The sequence below is a fragment of the Columba livia genome, chromosome 8, assembly GCF_036013475.1.
Source record: "Columba livia isolate bColLiv1 breed racing homer chromosome 8, bColLiv1.pat.W.v2, whole genome shotgun sequence".
NCBI classification, from domain to species: Eukaryota; Metazoa; Chordata; class Aves; order Columbiformes; family Columbidae; genus Columba; species Columba livia.
The window spans coordinates 6,400,893-6,414,299 of NC_088609.1; the positions used below are offsets into that span (position 1 = coordinate 6,400,893).

Genomic DNA, 13,407 nt, shown 5'->3' on the forward strand with positions numbered 1-13,407 from the left:
CAACGTTATTCAAAGTAGTACTGTTATGCTCCTCTAGTATCTTCCATGCAAGGCATTTATAACTGGTTTCCAAACACAAACCACCACAAAAGAGACAGTCACCATTCCATCCTTCAACAAAATAGAAAATGCTTTGCTAAAAAGTATCAAGAGTACCTCTCTTGCTAGCAGTTAACATGCCAACTGCCAATTTCAGATCATTGACAAAATTTTTGGATTGGCCAAAACACCTCTTATGACCACAAAGAAATTTGCCCCTGGCACCAAGCAAGTGCCACATGGCATTTGTTTCAAAGGTGAGACACTTACCTTGGATGACACTATAACCCACAATTTGAGGGCTGCTCCCAAAAGGGTCCACAGGGAACTTCCCCTCTCACCAGCCAACATCCCCTTTCCCTTCTGTGTGTCACACATAGTATTTTTTCAGGTTTTTGCAGTTACTTACAAGTCAGTAACGTGGCTTCACTCATCTGTGAAGCCACACACTTGGGGATTGTTCACACCTAAGGAAAACCATCACCGCTTTCCAGCGCTAATTCCCACCCACATTCAGCAGACGTGTCCCATCCAAACACATGCAAAGCTTAAACCCAGCCTTGCAGGGCTCCAAACATACACTTCTCCAGGTGAAAGCTCCAAGTCTGGACCTAAAGCACACAAAACTCGGCTCCAATGCAAGTCTGGATCACTAAGATGCACAATTCTAATGAATAAATTGAGAACTGGAAGCCCATCTGACTCTCCACAACTCACAATCAAAGTCTGCAGACAACAAGCACTGTGGCATTTAACCTGAAGCTGTTACCAACTTGGCAAGTCCACCAAAAGCTTATTAAGCACAAAACATTCTCTAAATGCCAGACAAATGTGTCTTTTTGAATCTACAAGGGAATCTTGAATTGCCCAAATGCAAAGCTACCTGTATTGCAAGATGTATTACTTACTGTGACATATTCCAAGAATATTTGGCAAGCTGCTCCCAAAGACTTATTCACTTGAGTGCTTAAGCTTGATCCTTTAAGTGGCAGGTTTTGCTTAAACAAAACCACATTCACCATGTGCTCTGCAATAGATAACCCACCATTTAAATCTACCTTTCCAAACTATAGAAAAAAAAGCTTCTGTCCCTGAAGACAGACAAAAGGACTGCTGGGTTCACACCTATGTCTAACACGGCTGCTTCTTCTTTGGAATGAGATGACATTGTTTTTGCATCCTAATCTCTCTACTCTGAAGATTTCCATTTATATTTAATTTGAGTCAGAGACAGCACAAGTTTAATGGTTTAAAACCAGACTGCCACAGATAATTTACAAACCACTACACCATAACAGATAATTCCATTTTCACTTGTGAAACCTACAGCAAGAATAGCAGGTGGTGCTGTAGCTCCAAGATTAGTGATAAAGTTAAGTGACATTTGCACAGCACTGGTCCTGCCCGTACTCAGCTCTAGCAGACAAATACCATTAGTGCCCCACTTTCATAAATCCCATTTAAAAGGAAGTTACAAAACCACTTAGTTCTAAAATTACAGCAAGGATATCAGCTGTTCTACAACATACTGGCTTACGACAACTGAAAAATAATTGACAGTTGTTGCCACCACATAAATAGGAGATCTCTTCTACAGGAACAAGAGTAGAGACCTTCTTATTAGCCAACTTTTATTAACTATTACACAGAGCCAAAAGTACAGGCTTGGGAACTTCATTTATTAATTTTTCCTTCCATTTATACTAAGACAAGCAATTTGAACCTACCATAAACTTATCCAATAGTAGCAAGTCTAAAAACTAGGCAAGTGTGTTTCATGCTTATTTTAGGAAGAGTCTTCTCGTATTATCAGCATCGAATGAATTACTAATGCCCACACTGAGATTTTTTTTGGTAGTGTGGCTCAAGTGTTTCATGGTTTAGCTTTAATCTGTCAAAGACCTTAAATCAGTTCGCATTCATTCCAATTAAACTCTGAAAAATGAGACTACTGATTTATAATTGCCAGCCACTGAGGGACATTTAAGGAAAGCTAACTGAATTATAGTCCTTGCAGTATATCCAGATTTATGGGTCCTTAATTTGATTTTCACTATGTTGGGCACAGAGAGGAAGCCAAGTCCTGTCCCAATGATGGGCAGAATCACACCTGTCAAACTTCAGATTAAGTCAGCAAAACCTCTTGGAACTAACACTGAAACATCCACTAAAATAGAAGCAAATACTATAAAATCTCTTCTCAGATGCTTTCCCAGAACTGAAAAGGCCAAGCGGGCAAGGAAAAGGCTTCAATTCAATTCAAACTTCATCACTCCAGCTCCACTGAGTGAACTACAATAAGCAGGTGTATAACATTCTGGTCCCACGTTTCACACACACAAAAGAAAAACAACAACCTCAAAACAGGCAGCATTCCTTATAACGTCTGGAAAAGGGATTTAAAACATTCAGGTCAAACACAGCTACCACCATAGGAAACATAGGCTCTCATATTGTTTTTAGGTAACCTTTCAGATCTAAAGCCCTTTAACAGCCACAAGGTAATAGCCCCAAAACTCTCTAGTTTGAGTCTGAAGCTTAGACACAGAGCTCAAAGAATTCTCAGCCCTGGACTATGTGGATGAAGGGAAATCCCCTGGTTAAGAGTGGCTCAGAGACACCCCACCAAGCTAATGAATTTTCACATAAGAGTAGAAATACTCATTTGAACTTACACATTGCTAAACACCAGGTCACTGTCAGTTTGATTACAGCTGGCTATCTACTAATGAGGGTTCAACCTTGGGCATCCTGTTTTTCCTGGACCGAGGGCCGCCTGGGAGGCAGTGACTCCATCCTTTGTGTTAGTACAGCACAGACAACTGCCTTTCCAAGTCTACATAAAGCAGAAGCAAAGAACAGCAGAAGTTGTTTTCTACACACACAGCCATTGCACCGACCAGGGCAGGGTAAAAAGTATAATCTGCCCATCTGAGGTTAATAAATCAGGGAGTCTCTGTAGATAATCCCCTCATCCTGTCCCACAACTCCATCCATCCAACACAATTTCTTCACACTTCTTGTTCTTCCATCAACTACTCCTTCAACCAACTTGAGTGCAAACTCACATGTCAGTAGCTGAACCTCTCCTAAAGGTACCCAGTCTAATTAATTTCTTCCCAGATAACTCAATACCTCAATCACAACTCTAGAGCAAGTAAGATCCATTTCTCTCTCTAGAAACCAGTTTTATTAGGTTGGTGCAAAAGTAATTGCAGTATCAGACCATGAATTTTAAATCATAACTAGGCTCAAACACATCTTTATTCATCAAAATAGGAACCGTTACAGTCAACATGTTTTTGCAAACAAGAAATAAGTTTGTTTATTCCTATAGCATAAAAATCCCTGCTTCAGGATTTGACAAACTCTTGGAAAGCATTTTCGGTATCCTGCTGGTTGTAAAAGTGTTTTCTGTGTAAAACATTGTTGAGATGCTTGAAGAGGTGGCAGTCGGTTGGTAAGAGGTCAGGTGAACACAGCAGATGAGACAAAACTTCATAACCCAATTCATTCAACTTTTGAAGCGTTGGTTGCATGACATGTGGTCAGGTGTTGTCATGGAAAAGAACTGGGCCCTTTCTGGTGACCGATGTCGGCTGCAGGCGTTGCAGTTTTCGGTGCATCTCACTGATTTGCTGAGCAGGCTTTTCCAACGTAACATTTTCACCAGGATTCAGAAAGCTGCAGGATTCAGACTGGCACCAGGATTCAGACTGGCACCAGAGCACCCAACAGTGACTGTGACCTCTTCTCAGTGCAAGCTTGGCTTTGGGAAGTACTTCGGACATTCTTCTTGGTTCAACCACTGAGCTGGTCGCTGCTGGTTGTTGTATCAAATCCACCTTTTTGTTGCACATTACAATCCCATTGAGAAATGGTTTGTTGTTGTTGTGTAGAAGACGGCACTTCAAAATGACAATTTTTTTGATTTTTGGTCTATTCTTGAGGCACCCACTTATCAAGCTCTTTCACCTTTCCGATTTGCTTCAAATGCCAAACAACCATAGAACAGTTGATGTCAAGTTCTTTGGCAACTCTCATGTAGTTGTGAGAAGACCAGCTTCAACAGTTGCTCTCAGCTGTGTGTTCCCACCTCCTGCTGGTCACCACTGAGCTCCTCATCTTCAAGGCTCTCAAACCACCAACCACACTGCACATTCATTAGCAGCTCCTGGGCCAAAGCTGTTGTTGATGTTGCAAGTTGTCTCCACTGCTTTACGACCCAACTTTGAACTCGAATAAGAAAATCGCTCAGATTTGCTTTTTGTCTAACATCATTTCCATAGTCTAAAATAAATATAAACAGCAAGTAGTAAGTCAGTAGCAAAGAAACAAAGCAAGAAAAGCGCATTGAAATTATGTATAACATAAGCACATTTATTTAAGAACGCATCCAATATCAAACACCAAATTTCAAACACGCAAAAATTGCAATTACTACTGCACCAACCTAATAATTCTTGTCTGTATCTGGGTTTTCCTTCTATTATTGCTTCAGATACAGAGTCTGTTATAACATACAGGGCAACTATGGCAAGGAAACCATCTTCAGAGCTTAGAGAGAAACTAGCCTTTTAAATTAACTGCAAATCTGACTTATTTTGACATAACACTTCACTGTCACAAAGCCTCTGCACAAGTGGAATAAGGTGCGAGGTTTGTTTCAGTATGAAGATAGGAACACCCAAGTCTGTGCAAGTTACTTCCACTGGCAAAATGGGGCATCCAAGCCTTTTAAACACATGGGCAGTACACCTATAACAAATTGATCTGCAGGAAATATTTCTTCCTTGATCGATACTTCCTCCAAATGGTAAATGTTTCCTCTTAGCTGGGGAAGACCTAACAGAAAGGTTTGAGAACAACATCCTGGTTGAGCTGCTTAACACACAGAATTCCTAAGGGTAGGAAGAAGGAGGTGCCTGGCTGATCAAAAACACATTTTATATCTTGAATTTTCCTGCTCCTTACTTAAATCCTCCCGTTTGGGTTGCAGGGGTGATGCTTTGAAGGCTTACCGATAAGGTCTGATAGAAAAGTGTCACAAGAGAAAGATATCCAGGGCAGGGAACAAAGTCGTCTAAACATGTAGATTAATCGCCTTAGTGTTTAATACATCACTGTATCTGCTACTTCGCTCCTAGTATGAGGTTGCCCCCTCTTTTTCTTTGGAAAGACCTCTCCACTGCAGTAAAGAGACTCAGCTATTATACACTGATGCTTATATGATAATCTCTGGCTCGCTGCTCATACACTCACTGCATCCTTGGCTTATCACCCCTGCAGTCAGAGCTCACGTCTTTCACCGAGTAGCTTAGAAATGCAAATAGATTTAAAATACCAGTTGTTTAAGTGCAGCGGATAGGAAAGAGATTACTATAGCTATAAATTCACCTCAGGAGTCCTGGAACGTAATCAAGACTATATGACAACATAAGAGCATGACTGACTTCTAGTTCTGTCACCTCCTCTTGCTTACTCATTAGTTCATCCATGTGTGTATGCGCAGAACAGTAAGACTTGACAGGTGAAGTGATTAACACAAGGTAATGACATCCCTGGAGAATTCATGCTTATAATTCCTTGCAATTATCCCACAATAACTAATAACTCCTCATATTTTCTGTATTTAACATGCTCATAATATGCAGTAAGTGAAGACAGCTGGATAGATACGTGCATTTGCGGCTGAAAAGAACGATGATGATTCTGAAATGTTGAGCAGGGCTCAGTACCACAAACCTCAGACATTTCAGGATGACTTCTCTATCCCAGGATGTGCAGCAGCTGAAAACAGCCCCCTTACTTTAGTAGACACAAAAAAGGTCTTGTTTGTTAGACATGAGAGACTTAATATGACATTATTAAAAAGAAAAAGCCCACAAAACATAAAAATAAAGTGAAAGCCACCAAGAGAACCATGAATGCATCTGGGGAATATCACCTGTATGTTGTAGAATTTGGTTTGTGATACTAATCATTAAGCTCAGTATTCTTCAGTAAGCAATGGTGCTACTTCACAGAAACAACAAACATTCTCCATCAAGTAGCTGAACTAACAATGTTTTAGGACAAATTATACATTATATATATAGTGGTGTCTAACTTCATTTGGTATCATTCAAACCCCTGACAAGACAGTTAGTAAGCCTTTTTTTTTGAGTTGAGTTGAAAATATAAAAGCAGGGAGAAATGTTTGTATCAACTGATATCAGCTCTCTTGCTGAGCATTCAAGATGAGTGAATTTGTGATCATATAAAAGTTAAACTTGCACAAATACTTATGCAACACAGCTAAGCTAATGGTATCAAAACTCTGGCATGAAAATATGAATTTAAAAAGTCACAGGTTGTTGCATTTGGTTTCCTTTGAAAAAAACACCCAAAAAACACAAAGTCAAGTATTTAATTATTAAATGTGACCTTCCAGACTCCTTGAATCTTTGATTTCAACAAAACAGACTGCTGGATCAAAAAAAAAAAAAAAAAGATTGTGCATTAAATTAACTGTCCATACATATGGAAAGGCAAAAAGCCATGCTAAGTTTGCCTTGGAGACAACCAACTATTGTGGATGATCAATACATTTCTCCCCTCCAAAAGAGTCTGGTATTTTGTTGAAAAAGTATTTTCATGCTTTAGCCGTTTGTTTTCAATCTTTTTCAAAGTAAGTTGTTTATGGTTTTTTTTTAATATTACTATTGCAAAGAATTTGGTTTTTTTGTCATATTGCCATAGGTTCAAAACAAAATATATAAACTTAAATGAAAAAGGACTTGCAAATACCTTTGTGCAAAAAACATGCAGTAGATTTCAGCTTGAAAGATCAATGTTTTGGAAAGTTATGAACAGATCAAAACAGGATTTTTAATAGAAACTTCTGCAGGTGCTGAACCTCACATTTATCTTCTAGAGAAATGATGAAAGCACAAGAAAGAGGCATTTGTCAAAATACTTGACTACAGCAACATTCTGAATTCTTAAGTACAAGGCTATAAAGATACAGCTTTCTTCCAGCTCTACACCCCCTCCAGTAAGCTCAGAATTCATCATTTCATGAAGGCAGGAGAAAACAACAACACACAACTCATGAGTGAAGTAAGAAAGAAGGGTTACAGGTGGTTGACTATATACCCTGAACATGTTATAACATATTATACAGGCACAATAAATCTAGGGCAATATGTGTATTAACTAACAAAGTACCTACTCTCCATGTAAGAACCCAAATCATGTAATAAATAAAACCTGTTAATAAAGTCATGTAATAAGCTATATTCAGAAGCATATTAGGAAAGAGAGTTACCAGGCAATTCTACATTCCTTTAAACAACAAAAGATTTGAATTAGGCACTCTCAGCCACACACAAAAGCAGCTTTATTTTAATTTATTAAGCACTTTGTTGCAGTTATGGTTTACTGAATGAAATTGCAATTGCCCTGCAGTTATCTTTACTAGAACCAGGTTTGGATTAGGAAAGGAAAAATGGGGTAGTGTTCCTCTACATAATAAAGCCTGCTCATTTGACTCATAGCTGTGGTCAAAACATCACAAAAATGTTCCAAAGTCCACCCATGTTCCTTCAATTCCATTCTTATTTTTAAACAGTCACGTATTAACAGCACCAAAAGAAATTATGGTAAACTCCGAAGCACCAACTCACTCAATTTTCTCTATGGGTATAGCTTGATTGCTGAAGACAGATTTTGATATCTTTCTAAAATTGTCCTTCTGACTGGTCTGCATTTTCTGTGCTTCTAATGTTTCTTATAAGTAAAAAGAAAGATTGTTAGCAGCAAGGCTGACAAGGCCTCGTTTCCGTCAAAATAAATGACAAGGCCAGACACTAACCACTATGGCAAGGACAGAACTGACAGGCCTGCACAAAAGTCTTTGGAGACGTGACAGTTGGCATTTCATGTTGGAATATAAAGACGGGTAAGAAATAACATCAGAGGAAGTTCTGGCAACAGAGGGAACACATAAGCTGGGACAGAGAGGATCTGAAATAAGCTACATGGCCCAAGAGGCTTCATGATGTTGCCAATGTCATATTCAGAGCATCTGCAGCCAAAATTAAGTTTCTTTAGCCTCAAAGGAGAGATGCCACCCTTGGACATTATTAGTAAAACAAAGGGCAGATGTAGATTAGATGGGAAAGGTTTCCCAGGTGCTAAAAGTCATAGTCAGAGATGGAACACAGTGCTACAGTATGTCATAAATCAGAAGCTATGCAATTTCCCTTCCCTCCATCCTTCCCACTCAACACATGCCAACTAAAGCAGGTGTCAACAGCCCCTCCTTCTGTGAGAGTTATTCCAACTCAGTTTCACCCAGGGGAGGAGAAAGCAAAGTCATCACTGACTTTATTGGTACTGTCCCAAAGAAAATGAAAGTAGATATTCTAAAGATCTGAGAGGTACTTGTAAACTAAGCCATCATAAAATAACTACACCAGCATTCAAAAAATGAAAGCTAAGAGAGCTCAACGGTTTTGAGCAATACTTGTGTCTTTGCTGTTTAAGCAAAATAAAAGAGTAATACATTCCTCCTTTTCTTTTTTTCCAACCATGAAGGACCAAACAGGTAGTATGCTTCATGCTAAACAGAATCAGAAATGGAAGAGTGCCATTTCATCTTCACTGACATTTGTAGATAGCTAAGATATTCTCCTATGTACATTCTCCTTTGATATTTAGGAATCCTACCCATTAGTATTTTCACCACCTCTCACTGGACACTATGCCTAGTAGGTCCCACTCAGCAAATGTGGCTTTATCTTGGAGTCAGTTTTCCCCTCGGTTAGTTCCTTTCCATCGCTGCTGTTGGTTCTGGTCAGAAGGCCATGGGGAGCTGTTGGCGGACAGACTCTGAACAACTTGCTTTGGGATGGCTCCACAACCAGACCCTCAATCCATTCAGGAAAATGCTTATTACACCATTGCCCTTACATAGTTCAGGTTACACTGATGGGTCTTATATTCTTCACATCTTTCATTAGAAGCCATGACCTCCAAAAAAGGTTGTCCTTTAGCTGTTTTCACAGTTTTTCTAGATTTCTGGGATATTTTTAGTACTAGGGGTTTTGCATTGTATTACATTATAAATGATAAGTCCCAAATAATGAAAGACTGTGTAGGTCATTATGGAAACCACTTGAGACACTCATTTTCAGTCAAATATGGAAGGAGCATAGAATGTTTGTTCTTCCATGACACAGCATTAGTCATGGCATTTGATACACGAAAAGAAAAAATTGCAGAGTGACAATTACACTCCTTCCCCATCACAGAAAAAAATCGTTTCAATAATTCAATGTACATTTACAGTGGGGAATCTCTACCCTCAAGTTCCCTTCTTCCCACATGCTTCACGATTGTGAGACAAAAAGGCAAGCCATTTAAAACTGAAGCTGTCACATGTAAAGAGATTAATTTTCCTTAAAACCCACATGTCCTCTGCCTGAGATTTCCCCAAGCACATCCTGCCTTTTTCTTTGCAGAGACAATGCCAGGTTAATATATCACTTAAATGGAAATTTAAGCAGACATGAACTGGTAGAAAGCAGCAGACTCCACCTCACCCATGGAAACACAAAGCAAGTTACCTCTCTTTTGTTTCTTCTTGCAACTTTGAGAAACTCCATAAGGATCTGCAATTGGGCAGCATGGGACTCCTGTAACACAGTAAATAAGGAACATTTTATACACAAAAATCCACACAACACAGAAACAGCTTTCACTGAGAGGTAAGGAAGAGAAAATAGCTTATTAAGGCTGTTTTAACAACAGTAGTATTACTTTGCCACACAGGTTTTAAGGTTTTGTTTGGCTCACAGCAATTTTTTGCATGAAGACAGAAAACCTTGTAACAGCCCTTGTTGGTGTGTTACTGAACACTTATTAGTAAGTTGAAATGCTTTTCTGTGTTTTTGGCCACAGCATCTGAAATTCATTTTGGAATACAGGTTCCTCACAGGCTCATCTTCGACCCTGGAAGACCATTAGCATCCACTTAATGTTACACATACTAAAGCATTAAGTATTTATAAGAAAACCACCTCACTTCAAAATTAACATTTGTATTTATGTAAAGAGATTACTGCTGAACATTTCTCAAGAGTGGAAGACAACAGTAAAGTCACTGACAAAGCTAAAACATCCTTTTCCCATCTTTCCATAAGAGGTCATTTACCTCGACCATTGCTTTAATATTTTCACCCAAACTGGCCAAAATTTGACAGGGTAAAATAAGAGAAGCACAAGGGGAAAGAAAAATAAAAACTACATTCCAATATTAATGTAGCCCTAATTCTATCCCAGTATTGTGTGGTTTATTTTCACAACCTACCAAAATATTTACTATTAAAGGACTGTGAACATATACTCAAAGAGAACCAAGACACAGGAGCATGCAGAATCCATTAAAGACAGATAAGACAGGAAAAGAGACGAGGATGCAAGACTACAAATTTGTGAGATTATTTTATTCCTCCCCACCCTGTGATGATAATGAAAGTGAAGCAAGTAAAACCAGAAAGGAAAAATGTTTTAAAATTGTTCTTTAAGTGTCAGGCATGGTTTTGGTTTTTTGTCTGTTTCTTTGGGGTTTTTGTTTTCCTTGGTTGGTTTGTTTTTAAGACTTAGTATCCTTAAAAGATATTTCTTCTCAGAAGCACCCATATACTCAGTCCTGTGCCTTCTTTTGTTTTAGATTGCTCACAAATGACAAAAAAAGCTTCAGGGAAAAAAAGAGGTTTTACTCTTAAGTTAGAAACCATATTCCCACCACATCTTCACTGAACCACAACAAAAAATGTATGTAAAGTCCCCATGTGACACAGCAACAAAACAGTTTTGCTAGTGGTCAGTAAACATATTCTTGGGTTACTTTCCTACCATCAGAACCAGAAGTTCTGTTAATACTAACTCTGTGAGAGTGAATTAAGATAAGCCATTCCCAATACAACTTTTCCTCACCTGTTTTAAAGAACCATCAAAGTCCAACCTCCTACCCAAAGTTCACTAGGCCAGGTTTTGTAATCCAGTTTGAGAAGATCTGGCTCTCCTAACTGGAAAATGGTCACTTGAGACCAACAGCATGGAATGGCCAAACACACGAGAACTATCCCAGACTAAAAACATTTTAATTAAATCATAGGAACAGCTTGCTTCATATTGTATAAATCCTCAAACCAGCCTGATAAGACACTTGAACTTTTCTTTCAAGCATTAAATACTGAGAAAAGTCTTCAGACATGGCAGTCACTCAGGTTATATCAGTTCCAGTGAAAACTAAAAGATAGCATTTTTTTTCACATATTCATTGAGTTTATTCCTTAACCTATATATTTTGGACTTCTTCCTGCTTATTACCAAGAAAGATCTGACATTTACTTGTGCAATAGTCAATTAGCAAACATCGTCATATGCATTTCTCTGTTCTGCTAGCCAGTTTCTCTTATCCTTTTCCATTTTCCCTGCTTGTTTACACAACCCTGCCAGCAGCAACACTACAAGCACATTAAGGGCATCACAGTCAAAATGTTATTTTGCTACAAAGGTCAGTGAGATGAACAACTTTTCAACACTAAAATGCAAGACAAAATTCTCAGCAATTAATTCAGTAATCGAATCTTACTTCGAGAAGATAAAAGCATGAAAAAAAAAGCTGCTAACTTGTCAATGGTGTTCATTTAAATAAGATAAGAAAGTTCTTACTGCTTCCAACTGCTTCTTCTTTTGCACCAGCAGCTCCAGCATCAGGTTGACATTGGCCAAGTCAAGATTGTCTTGATCAGTTCCCAACAAATCTTGAATTATCTGCCACCTGTGGCCATTCTATAAAGAAAACAAGAGACATTGGAGAGAAAGTGGGTTCAAGTCATCGAGAGCTACATCCAGCAACAAATTTTAAAAGCAACAATATAGTATTTCATCTCTTGGTAAAAATTTCAAAACCAATTTCAGGGATCAAAATTCCCAGTTCTCCCACACGTACAGGATATAAGTCTTTCACCCTGCTGTGTAACTGCTTATCTTATTTGGAAGATATTTGAGCTTTATGAGAGCATAGCTGGTACTGCCACGAAGCGATTATTTCACAGCCACAATTTTATCTGATTTGTGCCCTACTTTCTGAGAATGTGTTTCTATGGGAAGAAAGAAAAAAAAAACATGTTTTTTTCAAGCTGAGTTGGATTACATCTATCTGAAATACTGTTAAGTGGCAATAGCTTTTAATTTTTTTAACAAATAGGTAAAGCTCTCATGCTAAATTCAAATGGAAGGAGGTAGTATCAGCTTATCTTTTCTATTCTCACCTCCCACACTACTCCTCTTAAGAGCATTTTCACAGGAAATGTGTGAGCAGGAAAGAAGATTGAGCTCAGCAGGATGATCTTCTCATTCAACCTGCTAGAGGTGAGGATTCCTCAGAGATCCAGCTACTACCACCCCTCCCTACAGACTGTTGGCTCTTGCCATTGCCAGGAAAGAGTAAAAAAATCAATTAAATAAATAACCTTTTAGCATAGGAAAAGCAAGATAACAGGTTAATGGTACTATAGCCTTACATTACAAAGCCTTGAGAACCAATAGGAGCAGCTGTATGGTCTTTAGGCCTTTCAAGAAACAAAGCTTGATTTTAAAAATCCTGCCCTACAAAAGCTATAACGCTAGCTCAAGATATTCAGATTTGTCAGAACTAGAAATGCCATTCAGTCTAAACCAAACATTTCCTAAGAAGTACTAGTAGCTTGTTTGTATTGGCTAGCTTAATATAAAATATGTAACATTCATACACACAACTTTTTACACAACCCTCAGCAGAACATGTGGAAACCACACAGGCAAAAACCCAGTTTCAATCTGAAATAACCACACACACAAAAATACAATTTTAAAGACAAAAATATTTGACACTAACTTTAACACAGTAATGTACTAGTAAAGTGTACTACTGCTAAAGTACTCTGAAAGCTTCAATGATACCATAACTTGATTTCTTAATGAGATAAATCCATGACAAAGAAACTGTGTGTTTGCAGTAACATGTATTGAGTGACTTCTCTTAATAGCAGAAGTAATGCAAGAGGAGAACAGGCACATTAAAAGGAGGTACAACAGCAAAAGTTTCTCTTTTCAGAGAGGTCAGTACTTTTTATTTGCTGCCACAAGGTAGACAATGCTGTGTTGGACATAAAGTCATGCTAGATGTCCACTTACTGGTTGTTATCTAACATCAGTGCATCTACAGGCAGAGTTTTGAAGTGTGCGCTATAAGAAAGTAGAACAGGTTTCCAAGAAATTACTGTACATGCCTTCAGGTCAACTGTGTGTGTATGGTATGGTATGGTATACCAG

General features: G+C 38.5%; 1 protein-coding gene and 1 long non-coding RNA gene across 4 annotated transcripts in view; both read right to left on the minus strand.

Annotated features, from left to right (window-relative positions):
- Window positions 1-13,407, minus strand: part of COP1 (COP1 E3 ubiquitin ligase) — a 127,182-nt gene that overhangs the window by 103,582 nt on the left and 10,193 nt on the right. For all 3 annotated transcript variants that reach the window (XM_065070841.1, XM_065070840.1, XM_065070842.1), the window contains exons 5-6: window positions 11,764-11,883; window positions 9,651-9,719 (exon numbers count right to left, since the gene is read on the minus strand). In XM_065070841.1, the coding sequence (XP_064926913.1) occupies window positions 9,651-9,719; window positions 11,764-11,883 (189 nt within the window). The remainder of the gene's footprint in view (window positions 1-9,650; window positions 9,720-11,763; window positions 11,884-13,407) is intronic.
- LOC135580031 (uncharacterized) lies at window positions 3,286-9,643 on the minus strand. The gene is made up of 2 exons (XR_010474056.1): window positions 6,829-9,643; window positions 3,286-4,329 (listed from the first exon to the last, which is right to left on the minus strand). It is a non-coding gene; the product is annotated as an uncharacterized LOC135580031 (long non-coding RNA).